At 44.9% G+C, this 25,336-nt stretch overlaps 1 protein-coding gene across 7 annotated transcripts; it reads left to right on the forward strand.

The window, feature by feature from the left end:
- The first annotated feature begins 190 nt into the window (after nucleotides 1-190).
- On the forward strand, nucleotides 191-24,459 carry ATG13 (autophagy related 13). Of its 7 annotated transcripts, XM_054400772.1 has the most exons (18): nucleotides 191-212; nucleotides 6,056-6,137; nucleotides 6,993-7,073; nucleotides 8,326-8,445; nucleotides 8,868-8,914; nucleotides 9,925-10,065; nucleotides 11,092-11,132; nucleotides 11,996-12,092; nucleotides 12,433-12,531; nucleotides 13,235-13,325; nucleotides 15,665-15,763; nucleotides 16,808-16,918; nucleotides 17,964-18,097; nucleotides 19,896-20,013; nucleotides 20,709-20,786; nucleotides 21,097-21,213; nucleotides 21,638-21,766; nucleotides 22,960-24,459. In XM_054400772.1, exons 2-18 carry the CDS (start codon nucleotides 6,069-6,071, stop codon nucleotides 23,035-23,037), a joined length of 1,650 nt encoding a protein of 549 aa, XP_054256747.1. In that variant the 5' UTR covers nucleotides 191-212; nucleotides 6,056-6,068; the 3' UTR covers nucleotides 23,038-24,459. The 7 variants fall into 7 exon arrangements, with proteins under 7 accessions (XP_054256747.1, XP_054256740.1, XP_054256741.1 ...); XM_054400765.1 differs by lacking the exon at nucleotides 191-212 and having other exon boundaries at nucleotides 6,065-6,137; nucleotides 16,835-16,918; XM_054400766.1 differs by lacking the exons at nucleotides 191-212; nucleotides 15,665-15,763 and having other exon boundaries at nucleotides 6,065-6,137.
- The last annotated feature ends 877 nt before the right edge of the window (nucleotides 24,460-25,336 follow it).

Raw genomic sequence — 25,336 nt, forward strand, 5'->3', positions numbered from 1 at the left:
CTGGCCAGAGCCCTAGGGCGGCCGCGGGGCCAGTGGGGCTTGGAGGCGCCGGTAGCAGGCCCGGGACCGCGGGGACTCCTTCCCGTGCCCGGGCGGGCCGCTGAGGAGACGCCGGGGCACGGCGAGGGAGCGGGGTGGCGGGTCCCCCTCGGGCAGCCAGGCCTCGGCGCGGGATGAGCCGCCGCGCTGCCAGCACTGCCGCCCCCGTGCAGGTACCGGGCCCGGGTCTCGAAGTCGGGGAGGGCCGCGCAAGGGGTGGGAGCCCCGGGAGGATCTTCGACGGGAGGGCATCGGGACATGGGGCTTGAGACATTCATTGGCTGCGGTGTGGTGTCTCTGCTTCACTCTCGCTTCGCTGCTCGCTCAAGTCAGGATTTGCCCGGCAGCGGCTGGCCTCTGCTTTCCCAAGGGCTGGGGACTGCCCAGTGAAAAAGCGTGAAGGATGTGGCCCGCTGAAAGCTCTCCAGGAGCTGTCTGTTAGAACTGAAATGCTGCAGAGCCTGCTAGGAATGGTCGAACTTCGGACCCTTACTGTCCAGTGTGTACTTTTTCTGTAACATCTGAGTTTGTTGTCTGTTAGGAAAGATCAGGAGTTCACAAGTAATCGCATCATTCTTTCCTGTTAGAGCTGTGGCTCTTAGGGCACGCCAGAGGCATTTCCCGTCGATTCGGTGAGAGCAGAGACACCTTCCATGTCAGTGAACAGGTAGAAAAGGGACACTTTGGACGAAGGCTACTGAAAAAGCTCAAAAGTGGTGTGACTAGGCACATCATAAGGGGAAAAAATGTGGTAAATTACTGCCTGAGCTGAAAATTAGTTGGCTATGCAAATGATTTTTAGAGCATTCCACATTACTGCAAGAGTGGTCTGACCAGGTGGAACCCTCCTGTGCAGCAAGAAGTCATGCTGATGATCCAGGCTGTACTTAGATGTCCAGAAGGATCATACAGGATCACCTTGTTTTGCTTACATGTTATTTTACAATCTCAACTTTTCTGAACATGTATTCACACAAAAGCTGAAACATGGTGATTGCACTGGTGGTTGTAGTACATAGTACAGAGAAGCAGATTCTGCTTTGGCCTGACAAACAAAATGAGAGGATAGACCTTTGAATGGACACCATTTCTAGACCTTAGGAAAGTACAGAATATAACTGCTGGTCAATAAAAATTACTTAATTTTGTGTTTAAACCAGTGGAGCTGGCAGTGCTGGCTTTAGTAATGTGTTTCCTAAGCTGGGGCATCATTTATTGGCTATGAAGTAAATCTCAGCAGGAAAAAAAATTCTTCTTTATCAGCCAAAACTTAACTGTAAAGTGAACTCCAGAACCTTTGGTTTCATCACAATATTTATATTATTTGAAACAGTTTTTCTGCTAGAATCTACTCTGGTCTTCTCTTTAAAAACATCCATAACTTTAAAGAATGACAGTGGCATGCCTTAAAATTGAGAACTGCTCCCTCCCCGTTCCTAGGTTTCTGACTAACCTACTACGAAGGCAAAGAAGGGATTAATTTTAAGTAATAGTAGGATACTGGAGTTTGACTTGTAGGCCCAGCCTTGAAGCAGTGCTGACTTCATGGAGATCTTTTTATAGTCACTTATTAATGTGCTCAGAATACATGTTTGCAGTGAAGCTTCTTGGTCATCGAAGGAGAGGTTCTAGGAAAGCTTCTTGGCACTCAACCCTATTTATCAAAGGCATTCTATTAAAAGCTTCTCACGTTTCCATGTGCTTCTTATTTACCTGCCTGACTCAGAGGTTGGCTTTTCTAGAGCTTCACATGGAACATCCTCAAAGGTTGGATTTGGGATTGTCTACTAACAAAGATGTTTTGAAAAACTGGTAGGGACAAAGAGTCTGGTCTAGGGGGCACAGCCAGGTAACCAGGAATGTATAGCTAGCATGAGAGCTGTCTACAGCCCTCCCTAAAGCAATAATCCTTGTTTCTTCTTTATGGGCATGTTAATTTCACTCTGGGATAGGAACCATAAGTAATTGCTTTTCATTGGTTCATATCTGTTTGAAAGCAAAGCACGACGACTTCTAAGTCATAGCAGGCATATCTCAAGAGTTCAATCTCAGAGAGGGGAGGTGGTGGAAGCAGCCTGTGTATGCTTTCCCCAGGAGCAATAATAACGCTTGCTGTGTCAGATGCTTCTACTCCTGCTGCGTTCGTGTATGTGAGCATCAACCAACCACGTGTGGTACATTCCCAGGTGCACAGCCCATGCCGTAAGGCCGAGTGGTCACAGGTAGTGCTGTGCACCTGTTGTATGCCTGGCTGGTTACAGGTCCCTGCAGGCTGCTGTGGCTGTGCTGGAGCAAGGCTTGCTGGTAGCTGTAGTTTCTCTGGACTATGCCAAGCCATAAAGGGGAGGGCCCTTGCAGTTCATTGCATCATGTGAGCAGGGTGCCGGCAGCTTACGCTGACGTGTCCTTCTTGGAGAAGGAAAGTATAAATACCAGTAGAGTGTATAAGGCACAATGCTTAGATGTTGAGCAGTCAAACAAGCCCAGTATTCTCTGCCTCACAGCCTTGTGAGAAAGAATAAGCTTTAGTCAAGCAAGCCAGATGTGGCAGTTCTCTTTTGAATATGTGTCTCTGACATTTCTGTTCAGATGAAAGTGGAGACAAAGGCACAGAAATAAAGGCAGTAATATGAAAATGGACTTTGCAGGGGCAGGGAGACAAAGCAAAAAGCCATGTGGCCGAGATGCTTGTTTTTACCTGTGAAGGGCCTAGCCTATGTGTAAGGCTAAAGCAGTGAGAGAGCAATTCACTTAAGGAATTTCTTGGTTCAGGGGCAGTCAGTCATCTGTGGGTTTCTAACCTTGCCCAAAGGTTATTTCCTTCTAGTTGTTGCTCAGGGTAAAATTACGCAGTGTCTTCCTTGAGCCAAGCATGTGCCCAGATACTGGCACTTAACGAGGAGCCGTGCCAGTGTTGCAACCTACAGGAGCTGAGAAATTGAATGAGTTTGGTGGAGTTGATTTTAAAGAGTTTCTTTCCAGTTCAGGTCAGCTGACCTGAGGGTACTGAGGCATTTTTGTAAATAAAATGTTTGCTGTAATTCTAGGCCCACCTTAACTCTGACCAAGAGTGATTCTAAAGGTGAACATTTTCCTAAGCCTTAGCAGATCTCAGGTAATCACCAGAGGCCCTCCTGCAAATACGAGATGGTGGTGATCGGATGACTGCCCTCAGATATGTCAGGAAAAGAGTTCCAAGGTCCCAGTTTTGCCCTGAAATTACAGATTCCTGACAGGAAATCTTGCCTGATACTTCCTGCTCTTCTTTAGGCTCTAGTGAGTCAGCTGTTGCTGGCATTTGGAGCTGGAGAGGTAAGTCTCCAAATGTTTCATGAGCATTTCAGACAGTTTGAGATCTTGCAGGAGGAATCTCAATTCTGCTGCAGCAAAGCAAAACTGTGAAGCTGTCGTTCTTTGAACCCTTTGAATCTAAGACATGGCACTAGTGGCTGTTTCTTTCTTCTCCAGAGATACTTGGGTATATAGTCATTGGAACTAACTTCTGTACTGCATGGAGAATCTGTGCTGATCATCTGCTTTGTGTCCTTTTCCTAACAGACCACTGAGCCTAACACCTCCCATTCATTCCTGAATGCCTTGCAATAGTTGATAACCAGAATTCTTTTCTAGCCCCAAAAGGCAAATGTAGGTGATTTGTTTGACAGTTCTCCTACAACATCAGGATATATACTTCCTTGCATCTTTCTCCAGGGGTCACACAGAAATGCCTCTCACTTCTTTCCACGTTAAAAGCTAATTTGATTTATCCTGGTGTTTAAATGTCATAATTCCCTTCACTGAGCTATTTTTTGGTTTAATGCAGTATTTTATTGCCCATACCAGCCAGGTTTTGTTGTAGATCTTGGGTCCCCTCAACCCTTATCATGCTTTAGTTAAATCAAAATAGTAACAGCAGGTCATTCTCACCTGTTTTTTTTTTTTTGTTTTTTTTTTTTTTTTGTAGTGGGAAGAATCTATATAAAAAGCTTTTTTTTTTTTTTTTTCAGTTAGAGTACTACATCAATTAAACATCTCAGGCTTTAAGTGCTGACTTCCTTTTGCATCCCCCACCCCAGCAGAAAAGATCTGTAATCTGCTGAGTGGAGATACAAGCGGGGAAAGGAAGTGTAATACTTTTGGTGAGAGGTTAAAATACACAAAGGATAATTTGGTAATGCCTCTTGTGTTGAATTCCTTGTGTTATTAGTTCTCAAATCACATTGTAATTCCTAATATAAACAGCACAGCACTAGGAGATGCAGTATGAGGGCTGGAGCACCTCTCCTATGGAGGCAGACTGAGTTTGAGATATTCAGTCTGGAGAGCAAAAGGCTCCAAGGAGACCTTCTTGTGGCCTTCCAGTATCTGAAGGGGGCCTACAAGAAAGCTGGGGAGGGACTTTTGAGGGTGTCAGGGAGTGATAGGACTGAGGGGAATGGAGCAAAACTAGAAATGGGGAGATTCAGATTGGATGTTAGGAGGAAGTTCTTCACCACGAGGGTGGTGAGACACTGGAACAGGTTGCCCAAGGGAGGTGGTAGAAGCCTCATCCCTGGAGGTTTTTAAGGCCAGGCTGGATGTGGCTCTGAGCAACCTGACCTAGTGTGAGATGTCCCTACCCATGGCAGGGGGGTTGGAACTGGCTGATCCTTGAGGTCCCTTCCAACCCTGACAATTCTATGAGTCTAGCCTAGGAACTTTCAACCATATTAGATGGCCAGCTTTCTTTTTACCAAGTCATTCAGGAAGCAACACTTTTCTATAAAACGCTTTACAAATTGCTCTTATCTAACAGCCCTTCTTGGAAACATTACTTAAAATAGGCCTTAACTGCTGTTAAGGGAGACATTGTAAATAGAAGTTCTGGATGTACGTAGTCATGAAAAGGTTATAGGATATTTTCTGTGTGAGCAGGGCTGCTCACCCCTTTGCCTTGCTAGGCTTTGATTTGTATAAATGGCATACCTTGCTGCAAGCTCAGTCTTTGCTCAAAGGTAGAGCCCTGAGTGGAACAACCTTGTGCATGGCAGCTGCTCCTGGTCACTGACCTTAGACCGCAGGTGTTCTGTGATCAGCAGCACGTTCCCTAAATACACCACGTTGGACAAGCTGCTTCAGGCCCATGGGCTGTCTCCTAACAAAAACAGGAACAGGAATGAAGAGTGAATTAATGCTTTGAAGGCTTATGAGCAAAAAGTGTAATTAATGCTGCTAATTAAGGCATTCCTCCCCAAGGTCTGTATATGATTACTAACTTAACACATGAACAAACTGAGAGACAGAAAAATGGTGATTTATCCCAGGCTCTGTGCCAAGGTGGTGGCCAAAACCTGATTAGTGCCTTTGCCCTGCCCTGATTCAGGTGCTGTGTAAGTTCATTGTATTGCTGGAAACAATCATATGTGGAAAAACAAGGCAGTGTGAGCATGGAAACTAGATATTTGTTGTCAAAGCTTTCAAGAGAAGTGAGCAGAAAAAAATGGTCTATCCCATGGCAAAATTCTATCTTTCTGTTGGTTTTAGGTACACTTTTTAAGCGTATTGGTTTTCTGCAAGTACTTTCTGCAAACTTTCTACAAGTTTGTTGGAAGTAAAGTAGCAGTGCAGCTTGTTCCAGCAGTGGTTTATTATCTAGATGTCAGTATCTGCTGGACTACTAATTTCAGAAGACAATTTGACTTGGTTTTGACCCATGCCGATTACTGAAGATGCATTATTTCTGAAGCACAGACTGCCATGTCTGATGCTTAGCTTGAATCTGCTCAGTGTGGTGTTGGGGTGCTTTGGGGTTGGTTTGTTAACTCAGCTAGCAAAATTGGAGAACTTGTACCCAGTTTTAATTGTGTGCTCCCTTTGGTTTTTCTTTTCTGGTATCTTTTGCACTGACCAGATAACCTATTAATTCACATTTACACCTCACACCCACCCCCCCAAAGTTCTTAGCATGTTTAAAATCTTTAAATCCAAACAGAAAGCTGAAGGAATATTTCATTCCCACTCCTGTGCTATATTTCAGATTGCCATATGCAATGGACACTGATCTCAGTTCCCAGGACAGGAAGGACCTGGACAAGTTCATCAAATTTTTTGCTTTAAAGGTAACTTTTTTATCCTGTGGGTAAATGCCTGTTCTTTCTTGTGTAAGAAAAGCCACACTTTGGCTAGAGTAACAAGGTTTGGGGTGGTTTAGCATCTTATCTTTTTTTTTTTTTTTGGTTTTGCTAAGGACCAAAGCAACAAAAGCTGATGTAAAATTTGGCATATTCCTGAGAATAACCACAGAAACATCTTTTCCCCTTTTTTTCTACCTTCAAAACCTTTTTCTTCCCTTAGAAGTGTCCTGCTATAGATTCAGTAACAGACACTTCAAACCTCTGTCAGCTTTGGGCTCCTATCTACACATCTATCCAGCTGTTGGGTATATCTTCTGTTGGGCTCCACTCTTTCTTTTCATCCTATTCAAATGTTTATGTTGCATCCAAAAGCAGTAACACCAGAATGTTCTTTTACATAATTAGAAAATTTGGACTCAGCTGGTCCCTAGATGCAAGCAGAGTCTCTGACAATGGCTGTGTTACAAATACACAGACTCATTTGACTTTTGTTTAGGTGTCCAGGTTCAGGATAGATCTGTAGATTTGCTTTCAGTATTACCCAAACCTGTGCAACTCCTGATTGCAAAATTGACTTAGTGACTTCATGTTATTACAAACAAAGATCAGCTTAAAATGATTTTCTTTTTCTGTCTGAAATACATTTACCTGTTGCATACAATAACTCAAACTGATTAGACCTGAAGATCAGCATAGCAAACTATTCCTCCACATCCTGGTCAGCTGGTTTGGTTTTGTTGTTTTGTTTTGTTTTGTTTTTTTAACTTGGTGTTTGTGTAGCTCCAGTTGCAAACTGCTGAGCTCAGAACATGAGTGTTTGTCTTTTCCTCTCCGTTGCAGACGGTGCAAGTGATTGTCCAGGCCCGACTTGGAGAGAAAATCTGTACCAGATCATCATCCTCCCCAACAGGCTCTGACTGGGTAAAGTCCTGCTTTTTAAAGCAGCTTTTTATGGAGCTTTTTAAAGCAGCTCCATAGCTGTTGGGGTTTGTGTGTGTGCACATGTACTGAGAACACAGTGCAGTGTTGCAGTTCTGTGCAGACTGTAACAGCTATCCACAGAATAACTGCTGTGTTCAGTTATGTTCACTGGGGCTGTGTTGGATTTTTGTTCTTTTGTTTTTTTAATTCTCTTCACATGCAACCTGTTACTCTGGGATCTGAGGGGCTGATTAGATAAATGATACCTCTCAGCAACTCCTGCTAGCTAAGGTGCGTCGCCAAGATCTGCTGGGGGTGGGATGATGAGTTCTTTTCTGTCAGAATTTTGCAGCTCTGTAATTCATAGATTCATAGAATGGTTTGGGTTGGAAGGGACCCTGAAGATCATCTAGTTCCAGCCCCCTTGCCATGGACAGGGACACCTTCCAGTGGACCAGGTTACTCAAGGCTCCATTCAACCTGGCCTTGAGCACCTCCAGGGAAGGGGCATCCACAACCTCCCTGGACAACCTGTTCCAGTGCCTCATCACCCTTACTGTAAAGAATTTCTAATATCCAGTCTAAATCTACCCTTCTCAAGCTTCAATCAATTCACTTTCATCCTATCACTGCAAGCCCTTGTAAAAAGTCCCTTCCTTGCTTTCTTGTAGCCCCCTTCAGGGACTGGGAGGACCCTATAAGGTCTCGCCAGAGCCTTCTCTTTTTGAGGCTGAACAGCCCCAACTCTAGTAGCCTGATCCCAGAAGGGAGGTGCTCCAGCCCTCTGATCATCTTTATGGCCCTCCTCTGGACCCACTCCAGCAGCTGAACGTGTGCTGAGAGCACAATGTATGTGTCATGCTGAGAGCACCAGACCTGGATGCAGAACTCCAGGTGGGGTCTCAGCAGAGTAAAGGGGGAGAATCACTTTTTTTATTCATTACTCAATAGTAATGGGTTTTATTAAAATTGAAAAGACTGAAGATGCTTTGTGAGTGAAGATAGGACTCAAGCAGGGGAAAAGGAAGGTGATTTTTATGGCAGGATCAAGAAAAAACATTTGACTTAGCAGCTAAGGAAATGTTTGCAAATATGAAAAGCCTGAGCCCATCTGGGAATGTTCTGTTTCATAAATATTTCAGTGGACACTGACCTAGTATGTCATGCCTGGTTCTAGGAGTCTGTCTGCAGGGGACCATTAGGCAGGTTTTCAAAGAAATAAATTAATTGAAACATCTGTTTCATTCTGCAGTTCAATTTGGCAATCAAAGACATACCAGAGGTTACTCATGAAGCAAAGAAGGCCCTGGCAGGACAACTGCCTGCTGTTGGACGGTCTATGTGTGTGGAGATTTCTCTCAAAACCTCAGAGGTGAGAACTGAGTCAACAGATGCCATTTTTTAAACTTGAATCTTAAATCACCTACTAGAGCTCCTGCCTTTTAGGCCAAGACAAAGTGAAAATATCTTAATTTATGAATTTAGGTGTATGTTAATGAACAGAAATGATTGTTTAACAGAAGCAATTCACTGTAGATCTCTGAAGCCAAACACATGCATGACAGAACAGCAGAATTTAGTTTCTTAGACTACAAAGAGCTTAGCCATTCTGAGGAAGGTATTCCCTCAGGTGATCAAACTCTGCAGGGAGACTTCCAGTGCACCATTTTCTGTTGTTGCACTACAAGAAAGGGGGAGTCAGGAGAAGCATCTTCATTCAGAGGTGTGGCCATTGCTAATCATTAATGAGCTATGAAAAGGTGCAAACCTTTGTTGTCTTTTTCCCTGATCCAGGGGGACTCCATGGAGCTGGAAATTTGGTGTCTGGAAATGAATGAAAAGTAAGTGCATTCTTCGCTTTTCCTTTGAGTGTGTGTTTGTTCTGGCTGATGAAACAGGGAACTATGTTCATTCCATGCTGATGAATGAGCACATCTTAGCTGTGTGGCCTGGGACACTTAGAATCATAGAATAGTCCAGGCCGGAAGGAACCTCCAAAGCTCATCCAGTCCGACCTCCCTGCAGTCAGCAGAGACATCCTCAACTAGATCAGGTTGCCCAGGGCCTTGTCGAGCCTCACCTTGAATATCTCCAGGGAAGGAGCCTCAACCACCTCCCTGGGCAACCTCTTCCAGTGTTCCACCACCCTCATAGTGAAGAACTTCTTCCTGATATCCAATTCAAATCTGCCCTTCCCTAGTTTGAAGCCATTGCCCCTTGTCCTGTCACTGCAGGCCTTTGTAAACAGTCTCTCCCCATCCTTCCTGTAGGCTCTCTTCAGGTACTGGAAGGCTGCTATTAGGTCTCCCTGTAGTCTCCTCTTTTCCAGGCTGCAGAACAACCCTGGTTCCCTCAGCCTGTCCTTGCAGCAGAGCTGCTCCAACCCCCTGATCATTTTTGTGGCCCTCCTCTGGACCTACTCCATCAGGGCCCTGTCCTTCTTATATTGAGGGGATGTCCCCTTTTTGTCTAGTGCAGCAGTCAAACTGTTTAATGCTGGTGTCAGGAAAATAAACTCATCATTTGCTCCTTCCTCATTCTTCCATTACAACTAGCATGCTTCCTCAGAGACAAGAATCCATATCCTCAGTAATGAATGGCAATTTTTTTTTATACAAGATGTTTCTATTCAGTAGAAGGTTGCATGGCATTTTTCAGCAAGTACTTCTGCAACAGGTGACTAGATTGAAGTAGGGCTCTTGTCTGGTATCCACAGAGCAGGGCTTTGTTTTATCATTTTGGCAATAAAACTAATATTAAACAATTGGCCCAGACTCCCTTTGATTAAACAAAGACCAAACCCCCAACCAAACCAAACAACTTAGCCAATGTTTTCTTTTGTGTTTTATAGGTGTGACAAAGAAATAAAAGTTTCATACACTGTATACAACAGGCTGTCTCTACTGCTGAAGTCTTTGCTTGCTATAACCAGGGTAACTCCAGCCTACAGACTCTCAAGGAAACAAGGCCATGAATATGTAATATTATACAGGTAAAGCAGAATGTGAAATTCCCCATTTGAAGTACAAACAGCAGAGACTGCAAGCTGTAAATGTGGTGAAAAGGGATGAGTGACAATAAATTCAAATTATGGGGGCTTAAGTACCACTGATCAGTGACAGAAGAGAACTTTGTGCTATACATCACCCTCTAGTCTCCATCCGAGCTACTGAAAGGAAAACTAAGCACAAGCTGTGGAGTGTTGTTGTTTGCCTACCATGTTGAGAAGAGTGCAAAAGCTCTGTGTGGTTACCTTTCTTGTCACTATCCAGACACTTCTGGCCTGTAGTTGATGCCTGTCTGTGTTGCACATAACTGCAGTGCATGGTTTTGCAGTATAGATTCAGACTCTCCTGCTATTCTAGTTTGAAGATGCATCCTCAGCTCCACTTCCTACAGCTCTTACAGTTACATATTTATATCTCAGTTACAAATACTGAGTTCAACTCTTGTTTAGCCTGTGAGATCTGATTGGCTTGTGGTTATTGCCTTCCAATCTTTGGTGTTGGCTTTTAGAAAAGTTTTTGACATGTTTGCATAGCTAATTGGGTGATTCTCAGTCTCAGATTTGCTGTCATTTGCACAGCTGAGAACTCAAAAAGAAACCCCAGCCATTGATTCCTTTTTGCCTCCATGGCTGGTTTGACATATACTTGAGAGCAGGTTTCTTTACAGCACAGTTAATCTTTTATGTAGTGTGATAAGTATCAGCTCTTAGACTCAGACCTATCCATGATATTTGTATCACTTGACATTTTTGCTCTGAGCCATAAACTTGTGACAGAAGCTTAAAAAAATTCCAAGGGAAATTTCTGATTAGACTGCTGTTTTCTCTTCCTCTTTTTACATGTCTTCTTAAGGAGCTGGTAGGTTTTTTGAGATGGGCATTCCAGCCACTCCCTTTGCATTTTTCCTAGTAGTTCCATCCCTTCAACTCATAACAATTAAGAAAAGGAAAAAGGGTGCTTACAGCATTTATGTTCCCAATAGACCTAATACCTTTTTCTTTTATCTGCAGGATATATTTTGGTGAAGTGCAGCTGAGTGGCTTGGGAGAAGGTATGATCAGGCAACACACAGAGACTAGAGCAGAACTGGTATTTCTGTTCCTAAATACAACAAGGAAAATTAAGTCTGGGGTTTAAATACGCTTTTATCTGAACCTGCCAGTGAATGCTTATGTGATAAGGTGGCAGGTATCACAGAATCACAGAACGTTAGGGGTTGGAAGGGACCTTGAAAGATCATCCAGTCCAACCCCCCTGCCAGAGCAGGATCACCTAGAATAAGTCACACAGCATTGTGTCCAGGTGGGTTTTCAATGTCTCCAGAAAAGAAGGCATCACAGCCTCTCTTGGCAGCCTGTTCCAGTGTTTTGCCACCCTCACAATGAAAAAGTTTTTCCTTATGTTCACATAGAACCTCCTGTACTCCAGCTTGCACCCATTGCCCCTTGTCCTATTATTGGGCATCAGTGAGAAGAGCCTGGCTCCATCCTCCTGACACTTGTCCTTCACATATTTATAAACATTAGTGAAGTTAACCTTAAGAGAGGTGTAATGGTGGTACTTTGACAAAATCTAGGGTAATTGCCATTTTGACTCTAGTGACTTGGAACTGAAATAAGACAATGGAAGTATGTTGATAAGGGGCAGGACTGTCAAGGAGACCATGATCTACTCAACACGTCAGAGCGATATTTTAGACCAAGATAGAAAGCACATGAGAAGTTTTCTAGATTAAATCTACCAGCAAAGCAGCCTTGTGCTGCTGGTTCATTAGAGATTCTTTATGTGTCTTTAGAGTTCAGATTGCCAGGTGTAACAAAAACACTTCTAGAAAGAGGATAATGTAGCCTCAGAATAGGAAATTATGGAACACATATCATCAATGAGACTAATAATCATCCCTTAACCTTACAGGGTTCCAGACAGTCCGTGTTGGGACAGTGGGTACTCCCGTGGGCACCATCACTTTGTCTTGTGCTTACAGAATCAACCTTGCTTTCATGTCAACCAGGTGAGAAAATGCAATCATGTCTGAGACTATTTTACAGTAGTGTTAAACCTCTCATATTATGAGCCCTTAAATCTTTCCCTTCTGCTTATCCTTTCCTGCTGAGATTCTCTTCCATGGAGAATACTCTCTTTCATACTTCTGTCTTGCAGCAAGGAGAGTATTTGGGTAGCTCCTGAGCCACACCAGAACTCCAAATTGTTGATGTGTACTTGGAGTTGCAGGGATGAATTGTAAAGATGTGCTGGTCCCATTAACAGACATAAGGGTTTTCTGTGAGGGCACCATGAGCTGGGGTGAGAGAGGGAAAAAGCCAATAACACCATTGCTTGTTGCCTTGCAGGCAGTTTGAGAGGACCCCTCCTATCATGGGGATTATCATTGATCACTTTGTGGACCGCCCCTATCCCAGTTCTTCACCCATGCATCCCTGCAATTACAGGTGAGGAAATACTGAGCTGAAGACATGGGCCATGGTGAAGGCATCAATTATGCCCAAATACAGAGCCTTTTCCACTCTACTGGCTGCATGGGAAGGGTCACTGGAGGATTAGTGTCAACCATATTGACACAGCTGAGCATATGAGGAAGGGTGGCATTTTTCCCCTCACGTTTTGAAGACCGATTGCAGCAAGCCCCAGTATTTTCCCAAATTCCTTACAGAAGCACTTGGACACAAAGGATGTTTAGCCTTGACTGCCTTTGGGAATTTGAAAGTGAAATAGTTAACCCTGCTGCAGAACTGTGTGTTCAGCTGTCTCCACTGGGGAAAGATCAGAGTTTATCTTTGTAGATGAGAGGTTGGTCTTCTCTCAAATGCATGTGAGGGTACTCGGCTGGGGACCAGTGCTGTTATTTGGCAATGGTTCTGTAAACACCAAAGCCAGTAGCAGTAGCTGGTATCACAGAACCTTCAGTTAAAACACAGAGAGAAGTGAGTGGAATAGGAGTGCCTGGAGAAAATTAAAGTTTTCACATTCTGTTTTCTTCAGTTCTGCTGAGTAGATGAGAGCCTTCATAATTCTCCTCTCAGCTTCACCCAAATACTCTCAACCTCCCTGCAGTGTTTGTCCCAGTGTGTTTACTATTTGTTTGTTCTGAAGAATGTTCCCAGTTAGGAAGCTTTTCTCTTCTTGCTGCTTTAGAGCTGGTGAGGACAGTGGTGCAGTGTACCCCTCAGTAGAAGATTCCCAAGAAGTGTGTACCACATCTTTTTCCACCTCTCCTCCAGCTCAGGTAAGAGAAACCAGGCTTTTTTTCCACTCTTAGATGGAACAAGTGCTGTTTAGGGTAGTGTGCCTACTCCTACATCAACTACTGTGCAAACAGGCAGCCTCCTGCTGCTAATTAAAATGGAATGTGTGAGTTACATTGTTACACTGAGTAAAACCTAGTTAAATACTAACTTCAACAAAATGCTAGGGGACTAGAAAGACTGAGTTATTACTGAGAAAGGTTAAAAGAACCTCTGGGCTGAGAAGTGCTTGAAGAGGAGAGCAGTGTGCTTAGGCATTCACATACTGATACTGCAAGAGGAATTCTGGAGAATGATGCCAGGCAGCATAAGCAGAGGTACCAGACTGACACTGAGAAAAGGAAAGTGCTTAGAGCACAGTCATGTTTTCTCCATTGCAGAATGGAAAAGCAGGAAAAAGACATAAGGCGTCTTTGTTCTGCCATCTAAAAGGAGCTGAGGCAGCAGGAGTAAGTATCAGCAAACAAACTGAGTCATAGCATTGAACTAGGGGTTTAATACTCTGTAGTTCACTTACCCGTGAAAATTTGGTTTCAGTTTGCAATTTAAAATAAATAGATAATGGTTTCATTCTGAGTAGGAAACCTCAGAACTCCAGTCCCTCCTTCTTTTACTGCCCTTATATATCTGACTCCACAAGCCTGTATTTTGGCCAGATCTGCAGCTGTCCTATAGCTTTAAATGTTAGGAATGTCCTGCCTTGTTGTCCAGCCAAGCAGATGGCTCTACTGATCTTTAAGACTTACCTAAATCTCTTGCTGTTGATGTGAAACATTGAATGAAGCATAATTGGAAAGGTCTTCCAAAGAGAATGAAGCAGTGGAAAGACCCATAGCAAACACTGAGGAATTAGTGTGACTGGTTGAACAGAGTATTCTGCTGCATGAACAAGCTAGAAATGAGCTGCTCTTAGGAAGCATTTTCATGCCAAGTGGCTTTTGGGTGACAGGGTATCAGGGAATGTGGAACTAGTCAGACAGCACTCATGGCAAGTCTGATGGAATAAAGCTTTTCTCATTCTGCAATACACATCTGAGGAGATGAGTTTGTGGCCGAGTTGTGTCCTGCCTTGTCACAAAATGGGTTAAATGCAAAATGTATCATAAGGAAATTTCCACTGGCTTGCTCCTGCCAGTGTTACTGAACTGTAACAGTGTATGTAAAAGTGTATGAAGTTGACATTTTCCCAGGGGGTGTGAATCTCTGCTATCACTGAACAGAAAAGCTTCGTAAAAGCAGATAAACCCTGGGGATTCACATCAAGTGTGAGCCTGCACTCTTGCTCTTTCTGTGGCTCATAGTGCTGTGCACTTATTTGTAAAGTAACTGCCAGTCTTTGTTACCACAGTTAGAATGGTGAGGCTCTTCTTGGCAGAGTGGTCTCTCAAGTAAATTAGAAAGGCAAAAAAGAGTTAATTTCTTTTTCCACCTTCCTGTACACAACTTAATGTGCAGGAAAATAGTGGGAACTGTGTAGTTCTGTGGGCAAATCGTCCAAGTCTCTGCCTGCCTTCCCTAACCTGCATGGTACCAGGGAACAGCTGTTATCTCCTCCTTGTGAGCCTGTACAGCTTGTCTCTGTGTGTTGTGGAGCAGCCCAGAATTCAAGAGAGAGTCTGGCCATGGGCAATACCCAGTTCAGCTTTCCTAAAACTGAAAACTCTTGGCAGGAACATGACTGGAGAAGGTGTGGGACTGAACCAGGTTTGGTCTGCCCTTTTCCTATTTTGTATCTACAGGACTGTTTGCTTCTGGAGCATCACCCCTGTTAACCGAGCTCTCTCTCCACATCAGTGTGTTTGAACTACACCTTAAGTCTGTGTCCCTTTATTCTAAGAGTGCAGCACAGACCTGCCAAGATATGATCTCTCAGAATGCTGGCGGATTAGGAGTCTGTATGGATTGAGAGTATTGAAATATGTGCAGTTTGTACATTCAAAGCAAAAACTACTTTTGAATTTTTCTGCCATCCACTCAGCCTTCTCCTTCCTAATTGCCTAGAGCTAATTCTAATTAGCTGTGGGACAGAGACTCTGGCAGTTACTTTCTGTCAGCGTTCACTGGAGTCTAAAATACCTGTGTTGAGTGGTTCACTGAGACTGGAAACCAGTCACTTCTTTACAAAATGAATGTGCTTCTGGCAATACTGAGACTTCTGCTCTACGTGTAGGTGTGGCTGCTGCAGCCAAAACCTCTTCACTAGCATTCAGTTCATCCAACTCTTCATAGTTCTTCTCTCAAGTCCTTCTCTCTCTCTCTCTCTCCCCTCTCACTCTCTGTCTTTTCCTTGTTTCCTCTGTGTGTCTGTGTCTGTGCACAGTGTGTTTTTACTGTCACAAAGGCACATTTTCAGACCCCTCCTCCTGTGGTGACGGACACCTTGAAGGTCCCAGTGATGGGACTGGCCTTTTCACATCAAGTGAGTTGTCAATAGAATATTTAGAATATGTGATTCGTGGCCAGATGTAGTTTTAGCATGACAAAACAAATACAGGAAAGTACAAAGCTGACAATGTGGAATGTATGTTGTGCATGGGAAAGGCTGGTGAACCCCAAATGGCCAGGCACATCTTTGAGACAGGCCTTGGCAGGTAGAGGCCTCCCAAAGACAGAAGCACCCCTATGAAAACAGCAGCTGTTGCAGGGATTGTTGAAGACACAGTCAGCAAGGCCCAGTGCTGAGCATTTGAACAGCCAGTGCCCCTAGAGCCTGCAGTCATATGTGCTCCATTCAGCTTAACTGGACTAATGCAAATAAAAGTGGTGTTCATCAGTCAGGCCCCTGTGAAGGTTTGTCAGTGCTGGCACTGCTGAAGTAGCACACACACAACTCTGAAACAAAGGTTCCTCTTGAGATCAAGCAAACTGAGACAGGAAAGCTTGCTTTCATTTGACCAGCTAGATTTCTGCCTGAGGCTTGTAAGGAACTTTCCCTGGGTTTCACTCCTTCCAGCACATCATTCCTAAAGCAATCTCGCAAGGCTTGGCTTCCTAGTTCTCTTCAGCACATTTATGGGACTCTGCATCTTTGTCTGAAGCTATTTGAACAGGCCTTGAAGGTCAGCTCTTTTAATGTGCAATGGGAGTGGGTTCAAACAGTTGATAATGCAGTTGCTTTGGGGGAAAAATATTAAATATTGCCTTTTTAGTAAGTTGATGATAGCATTCAGGCTTTTTCCAGTATACAAAGCTTCCCTGTGACTGGAGGTCAGTCAGACCTATGTGTGTAGGAAACCAGTCCTGTTTTCTGGTCAAGACCCAGACAGTACCCTGCAACCACTTTTGAGAGTGATGCCCTTCAGTATTGCTTCCAGTTAAAATCTATCATCCCTCTGCCAGCCTAAAACGCTGTGCCTCTGACTCTTCTGTTCCTTCTTCAGTGACTGATTATTCAGACTGTGGGGCATTTCCCTTCCCCTCTCCTCTCCCTTTGCCCTTCTTGTTTTTTTCTCTTCTTTCTTAGCTTTCCAGCTCTCGTCTTTCTTATCAGCCTGCTGCCCTGGGAGTTGGATCAGCTGACATGGGGTATCCTGTACTCTTTGCTGGTGGCTTGAATGCTGCACACCCTCACCAGGTATTTTGTAGAGGGTAGAACAAGCATGGCTGGTATTGCAACCATTTGCTTCACCTGTACCTCTTGAGAGAGGCCTTGAAATTAGTGCACGCATTGGTGTCCTGAATTAAAACAATGCAAGGTGAACACAGAGAAAGCACAACTTGCACAGGAGCTGGGGACTGCTCCTCAGCATACCTGGCTTTACTGGAGTAGGGGTCATGTGGAAAAACTACACTAAGAGAGGGGGCACCAGACCTCTTTGCCTGCACAAGCATGTCACCAATTCCAAACTCAGGCTGTCTGACAGAGCTGCTGCCCCTGCAGCTGCCCAGCAGCACTGGAGCCTAGACATCAGTGACACTGGCAGTCCAGAATGACCAATCTGCATCCATTCATCAGAAATATAAGCAAAGCTGACAGAAGTTTTATTCTGCCTGTGATGTTGCTGCTACACCAGAGTTTTGCTGGCACAGTGATGGTAGACTGGACTGTTTCAGTGGGAAGGGACCTACACCAACCTCCTAGACCAACTGCCTGACCTCTTCAGAGGTGACCAAGTTAAAGCCTATTAAGGGCATTGCCCAGCTGCCTCATAAACACCAAGAGGCTTAGGGTGTTGGCCACCTCTCTAGGAAGCCTGTTCCAATGGTTGACCACCCTCTCAGTAAAGAAATGCTTCCTGTGGTCTAGGCACACATGTCCTGTCAGTGGATACCAAGGAGAAGAGATCAGCACCTCTCTCCTCCGAAAGCTTGTAAGAGAGCAACGAGGCTGTAGCAAGAGGATATGAATTTTTGCTTTTTTTAACCCCTCCTCTCCTTGAAGCAGGGGACCAGAGCTCTGCAGTGTAAAACTGTTCTGAAGTGGAGTGGAGTATGAAGGCAGTAAAAACAAAGTTTGTATTGTGGTGATCACCTTCTATCTGACAAGTCCCTCAGCCTTATGGGGGCTGGAGCCCAGGCATATGCCAAAACTCACACAAGTCATTCCCAGTATGAGGGAAGCTGCTCTATATTGCACCTGATTTTGAGATCTCTAACTTGGCTGTTTCTCTTCATCTCAGTTGATTGGTCCAGGCAAAGAGGGGGGAGTTCCCCCGATTCCTAGCCAGCCAGCACATGGCACTCAGGCTGACCAAGAGAGGATGTGCACCCCACTGGATGGAGTCCACTACTCTGCAGCTACTCCTTCTAGTAGGTAGGTTTGTTTTAGATGATCTATTACCAATGCCTAGCCCATTTAGAATCCTGTTAAGACAATCTTTGTTTCCCCTTTCTAACCTATTGTTTGTAGCCTACCTCCTGTCTTTCCCTCTCAAGAAACAACTTAGCAGCTTTCTCTAACTGGAACTTTTTCAGCCTTTCTCCAAGCAATGATCTCACCCTTCTACTTACACCTGCTAGTCACTAGCATCCTTACAACTCCTGCCAACTTTACCTTTATTATAATTTTTATCTTTTTTAAGTCTCTCTGCTGTTTTTGCTGTTTGCAAAACAAGATGAAATAAGTTCACAAGTGAAGCCTTAAATTCTCCAGGGGTTGAATGTGGATTGGTATCACCAATCTGTTCACTGTTTTATTAGGAAACTAGGCTCAAAGTTAGTTAAAAGGAAACAATGCAACCTCAAACAGTCCTAGATCACCTAATTAAATCAGCTAATTAAATTCCTTCTTTTCTTTGGCCACCATATTTATTTATTGTGAAGCCTCTTTTGGGTTCTAATTCAGATAAAGGCTTCCCAGAGAGGTGGTGGAGTTTCCATCTCTGGAGTCATTCAAAACCCTCCTGGATGCCATTCTGTGTAGCCTGCTCTAGGTAAACCTGCTCTGGCAGGGGGGTTAGACTCCAGAGATCACTTCTAACCCCTATCATTCTGTGAAGAATCTTAAGCAGAGATTTTGCTATGAGGAAACCAAAAATTAGCACTTTCCTGGATATGCTATCTAAGAGGTCCTCTTGCCAGAAAACTCAACTTCTTTGTTTTGTGTGTGTTTTGTTTTAAAGTTCTGAATAGCTGTGGAAGGAAAATAAAGGGCATAGAAACAGCCAGTAGCCATGCAGTGAATTAATCATACTGGCAGTGGCTGTTGCCATTGTAACCTGGGTGGCAGACACAGTTCTAGTTCTTGTCCTCACCTCCTAACAGAATAAATAGTGGTGACCAGGAACTGCTGTCAGAGTGCACATTTTGAAGATAAAAGTCCAACTCCAAAAAGAAAAACCCTTTTAGTTGGCAGCAACTTTTCATTCAGCTAAATAGTTCTCATCCAGCTTTCAACAGAAATCTGACTCAAATTTCCCACTCCCCCTTTGTGCTCATGACTGAGGAGGAAGGTGTGAGACAAAGACAGAGATTTCTGTTGTCCTTCATCCAATACTAGGAGTAACCCCAGAAAAATGAAGGGGTCTTGTGAAGGGTGTGATTTCCCTGCATCATTTGTGCCAGGAGGCACTGAGTACCGCATCCAGTTTTGGAGCCCCTATTACAAGAAGGATCTGGATGTGCTGGAAGGTGTCCAGAGAAAGGGCCACAAGGATGATCAGAGGGCTGGAGCTCCTTTCCTGTGGAGACAGACTGAGAGAGTTGGGGCTGTTCAGTCTGGAGAAGAGAAGGCTCCGAGGAGACCTTATTGTGGCCTTCCAGTATCTGAAGGGGGCTACAAGAAAGCTGGGGAGGGACTTTTCAGGGTGTCAGGGAGTGATTGGACTGGGGGGAAAGAAACAAAACTAGAAATGGGTAGATTCAGATTGGATGTTAGGAAGAAGTTCTTCCCCATGAGGGTGGTAAGACACTGGAACAGGTTGCCCAGGGAGGTGGTGGAAGCCTCATCCCTGGAGGTTATTAAGGCCAGGCTGGATGTGGCTGTGAGCAACCTGATCTAGCGTGAGGTGTCCCTGCCCATGGCAGGGGGGATTGAAACTAGATGATCCTTGAGGTCCCTTCCAACCCTGACAATTCTATGATTCTATGAACAGTCTGTTTTCCTCCCCCAGCGAGGACACGGAGACCGTCTCCAACAGCAGCGAGGGGAAGTGTGGCTCTCCACACGACCTCTTGGAGACCATCTTTGTCCGGAAGGTGGGAGCTTTTGTCAACAAACCCATCAACCAGGTAACTAGCAGTGGATCTTCTTAGAGGGTACCATAATACTCTGCTTCTCCTATCTTTTCCTACACAGAGGAGCAAAAAGCACCCCAATGCCAGGGCAACCCTGGAGACTGAGGGTCTGCCTGCTGCATTTCCTTACAAGGCCTTATCATAGGCTTGTTTCTCACAATGTCATTTTGGGATGTGACAGCCACTGAATTTGCTCCACTTGGCCAACATCACATATGGGAATGGAAGACTTAATACTCCACTTCAGTCTCACAATGATCTGCCACTACCACAGGTTTCTAAACTGGGGAGGTTGGCAGCAAGCCTCTCATCCTTGAAGGGGTGTGCAGTAGACCTATTCATCTCTAGTAAGCAAGCATTTAAACTCAGCTAGGCCTGCTTCTGCCCACTTTCTAGGGCTGCTCTTGCAGGCCTTTTGGGTGGATGAAGGAGAACTGTTTGAATCTGTAGCAGCTCATTAATCTTTGCCTATATTATACAAGATGTATATAAGCAATCCCACCTCAGGGTATCTATCTGCATTAGGTCAGCTGAGTACAGCCTCTCAGTTTTGTGCCTTTAAAATGAGGTCATCATCCTCCTGCTGGTGTGATTTTAGGCAGTTTTTAGCAGGCCTGACAAAGACTTTCAATATCTGTGCTGCATAAGGAGAGCATCTTAGTGAAATTCTGTTTGCTGAATCTCCTCAGGTGACCATGGCCAACTTAGACATTCCTTTTGCCATGTTTGCTCCCAAGAATGTTGAGCTGGAAGATAACGACCCCATGGTAAGCCTCTTCCAGAGGTATAATATGTGCCTTCTCAGCATCCCTTATGCAACATCCCTGCCATTCCCTGCCTTGAATACACTTTGTTTTTTGAGCAATGAACCAGTTATTCAGATTTGCTTGGTTTCAGGAAGTTTCCTGTTTTGAATCTTGGGCTCTCTAGACATGAAAATAACCGTTTGCTGCCTCTGCTGTAGCACCTGTGTGTTGTCTAACCTCCTAACTAACTGCCCCCACACTGTCAAAACACACAGACAGACACAATCATAAGATCACTACTCACCATCTCACTGTTTGATTCCTTGGGCAGGTTAATCCTCCTGACTCCCCAGAAACTGAATCTCCTCTGCAAGGCAGCTTACACTCAGAGGGCTCCAGTGGCAGCAGCACAGGGAACACCCATGATGACTTTGTTATGATTGATTTTGTAAGTGCCCTCACCAGTGCTCTCACCTTGCATCTCTCTATTAGCTTCAGGTGCTGGTACCATGGCAAATGTCAGAGTAGTTTTTCTAAGGGGATGAAAAGAGCCAGGTCTCACAGCTCTGAAACAGAGCTGGGCAGTCCCAAGTCCGCAAAGACACTGATACTTGGAACCACCAGCTACAAAATAAGTACTCTTTCAGTTCCCTACTGACACCTGGGCTTGGTGTCCTGGCCTAACGAAGCCAGATTCCAAGGAAATGTGCTCCTCCAGGAGCTGTTCTTCAGTTGTTTAATCTGCATTACTGCAGCAGCAGCTGTAGTGCTAAGATGTTGACTGATAGCAGGTGGCGACTTTACCTGAGATTAAGGCAAAAGGGAAGCCAGTGTCTCTAAACAGGAATTAATGGCAGTATCTTTGATTCCAGAAACCAGCATTTTCAAAAGATGACATTCTTCCAATGGACCTGGGGACATTTTACCGTGAGTTTCAGAACCCCCCTCAACTCAGCAGCCTCTCTATTGACATTGGAGCACAGTCCATGGCAGAGGATTTGGTATGCAACCCTTACGTTTCTGTTAACCATAAGTATTTTGTAATGCTCTCCCTATTTCCTAGTTTGAAAAACTGTTGTATTTGCATAAAATTATAGAATAATTTGGGTTAGCAGAGACCTTTAAAAGGGGTCCCACACCCCTATAGTGAGCAGGGACATCTTAAACTAGATCTGGTTGGTCAGAGCTCTGTCCAACCTGGCCTGGAATGTTTCCAAGGATGGGGCTTCTGCCACCTCTCTGGACAACCTGTGCCAGTGTTTCATCACTTGTAAAATATTTCTTCCTTCTATCTAGACCAAATTTCTCCTCATTTCAAACCATCACCCCTTGGCCTGTCACAACAGGCACTACTAAAAGTCTGTCCCCATTTAAATACTGAGGCCCCTTTAAATACTGAAAGGCCACAATAAGGTCTTCTTGGAGCCTTCTCTTCTCCGGGCTTAACAACCCCAGCTCTCTCAGCCTGTCCTCAAAGCAGAGAGGTTCCAGCCTTCTGATCATTTTCATGGCCCTCCTCTCCACTCCAAGAAGTCCATGTCTTTTCTGTACTTCTCAGGAGAGACTGCCCAAAGGGGGTCCCTCACTACCATGTTCCAGAAAATGCAAATTTGTGGAACACCTGATCCTCTGAGCCTGGAGTGTTTATCTTCAAGCTGAAAGCTGCTACTATGTGCTTGCTGTGGCTGTCAGTGGTGAACCCCCCCAAAGCAATCCATCCTTTGGTGTGTCAAACTGAGCACCAACGTAGGCCTGAACTTGCAGCCTGAGCAGAGGTAAAATCCTGGTGTGGTTGGTGAAGGTCAGGTCTGGGTGAGCGCTGTGTTGGGCTCGCAGGCAGCATCACAGCCTGTGGGGAGAAGCGAATGCAAAGGGCTGCAAGTGACTGGGTGACACCAATGACATGAGCAGGTTACTGTGCTGCAGCGGGTGGTGTGAGTTGCACAAGGAGAGGCCCCCGTGCACCTACTGTTCCTGCAGAGCAAACACACTATGGGCAGAGTGCCCTTCTCAGGGTCACTTGCTGGATGCTGCCAGAGAATTCCTGGATTTGGGCACATGGGAAAGAGAGTGCAGAGCAGTGGAGAGGGGTTGCATGACTCAAAACGGATTTTTTTACCTTACAGCGTGTGCTTAAAGCTTCCTCTTACCTGCTGTGAGCAAGCCCTGATCTGCACCTTCCTTTACCTTTCAGGACTCCTTACCAGAGAAGCTGGCAGTCCACGAGAAAAATGTCAAAGAGTTTGATGCCTTTGTAGAAACCTTGCAGTGAAGCCATTTCCCAGTTTTGCTGCACCAGCTCTTCCTTCTCAAGGCATCTTGGAGAATGACGTCAACAAATGTCTCTATTGCCCCTGCTCTGCCTTTTATCTCACTGACTAGTTCCTTCCATCAAGTGAGCTTTGATTGCTCTCTTCAACAGCTCATCTGCTGATTTTCCTCAACTACACCACTACACAGTTCTGGGCTGCTTTTCCTGCTGTCAGTTTTGAATTTAAAGACTTCAGTATGGATGCGGGAGGTCAAACTCCAATGTATGAAACTTCCTCTCTCCCCAGTCTCTGTTCTGTGTGGAGGGCCTTTGTGAAAAGGTGCCGTGTGCTTCCTCCAAAGGTCCCATGGTGTAAGTTCCCTAGGTGTAGCTCCTTGCTAACAGACTTGTACCTACAGTCTCTGATCCTGGTAGGGCACAGAAAGCTTTGGCTCGTTTCCAGGGTCTGTGAGTTCAGCAGATTTCAAGAGGTTGAAGTCCAGGACATCCTTTCTGCAGAATGGGGCATTCATCCTGACTTCAGTGTGAGTGCCTGGAGCCCAGGGAGAGACCTCAGTGTTGGGACCTGTGTAACACAAAGTTACCTTTGTTGCTGGCTTCTGAGGAACTGGCTTCTCTGCAGAGCCCCCGCGTGAGGCCTCCTCACGCTTTCACCTTTCCTTCCTGAGCGCAGTGCTGCTCGGCCACACGGAGTGACCAGTGCTGACTGCTGGCAAGCCTGCATGTGGCAGCTGTGGTGATGCTGAATTCACAGGCTCTGCTGCTGAAATGCAACTGTAAATACTAGGAATCCTATTTCTTTAGGGTTATGTAACTAGGAGTCTTAGTCCAAGATTCTTTCCTCTAATCCTTGCAAACCTTCCTGCTTTATGATTAATAGATGATCTGAAGAAATATTTATTGCTTTTAAAGAAACCTATATTTAAAAGATGTTCTGTTTTCATGTGGTAGTGCAGGTCATGCTGCCCTGGATCACTGCAGACAGCAAGTGTGCCATGGAACCCTGGCCAGTGAGACTGGCCTCCCTTTGCAGGACAATATCCAAGATATTTATTTTCTAAGACAGACTTGATTATTATTCTCATACAGTGCTCTGTTTGGGGACTGTGTGTCCATTGCAGCCAGACAGGGCCCATGGGTAGAACGAATGGCACACATTGGTGGAGTGGAGTGGCAGGGACTTGGTAAAAAGCTGTGTTCTGATAGGCATGGATGAAGTTGCAGTGTTCTTCAGCCATTCAGAAAGCAGCTTCTTTAAAGAAGCACATTTTTGGGGAGCTTATGGTACTTTTTATTCAGCTGGCTTTTGATTAGCTGAAATTTTATTTTTGTAATGATCTGGCTAGCAGTAGTGTGAGTGGCTGGCAGTGCTCCACCCTTGATTTGGCTGTTGTATGCATTTGCCTGATGGTAAGGGTGGGAAGAGACACAGTTAACACTAAACAGAAACTTAGGTGAGGCAGGGCTTCTTGTGGTTCTCCCTTCTCCTCCCACATGTAGCTAGAGTGAGACTTACTGTCCTAACAGTTTTTCTTTTCTTTCTTCAGAAGTGGGGTTGCATTGCCTCAGTACTGAGGAGCTATCTTAATTTCCTTAGAGTGGCTGAGTAACCATTAGCCTTCTAGGTAGAGCAATGTGGCAGCTTCTTCAGCTTAGCTGAATTTTTAGTTGAGATTGTCAGCAGCTGACAAGAGAGCACCACCTCCTCTCTAGAACACTATTTCTCTGCCAGTGCTAGAGCAAGGAACCAAGTTCAGAGTAGAGCAACACAGCACTTTGAACTTGACCAGCTTTGTTGTCAGGTGCTGTGTTTGATGAGAATCTATGTGAGCTCAAAAACTCTAGCTAAGAGCTTTGTTCAGGAGCAGCTACCCACCAGAACCTTTTAAGCTTATTCAACCAATTCATCTTCTAGGCAACCTGATACAGAAATTGCTTAGTCCTTGCAAATAAGATGCACAAACATTTAAGAAAGCTTCCAAGACAAATAGCTCACAAGAGGGCCTAGGTTACACAGACTTTACAGTTACTTGATCCCCAAAGCCACCTTCTTTTACACTTGGAAAGGGCTGCAGAAGGGTGCAGGAACACAAGGAACTAACAGCTCACCTCTGCTCAGGAAGCTGAGCTCTGTCACCTTGTAGGAAATAGCTCACGGACATGTGGTCACCATCACCTCTTAACATACAGGCTGTGCTGGGGCAACTGGTACTATGTGGGCTGCAAAGCAGCAGCAGTGTGGTGAAGTGCTGGTTCATAGGCTGTTCTTCTCCATCAACACAGTGTGTTGAACTTCATC

The sequence above is a fragment of the Indicator indicator genome, chromosome 4 (assembly GCF_027791375.1).
Source record: "Indicator indicator isolate 239-I01 chromosome 4, UM_Iind_1.1, whole genome shotgun sequence".
NCBI lineage: Eukaryota > Metazoa > Chordata > Aves > Piciformes > Indicatoridae > Indicator > Indicator indicator.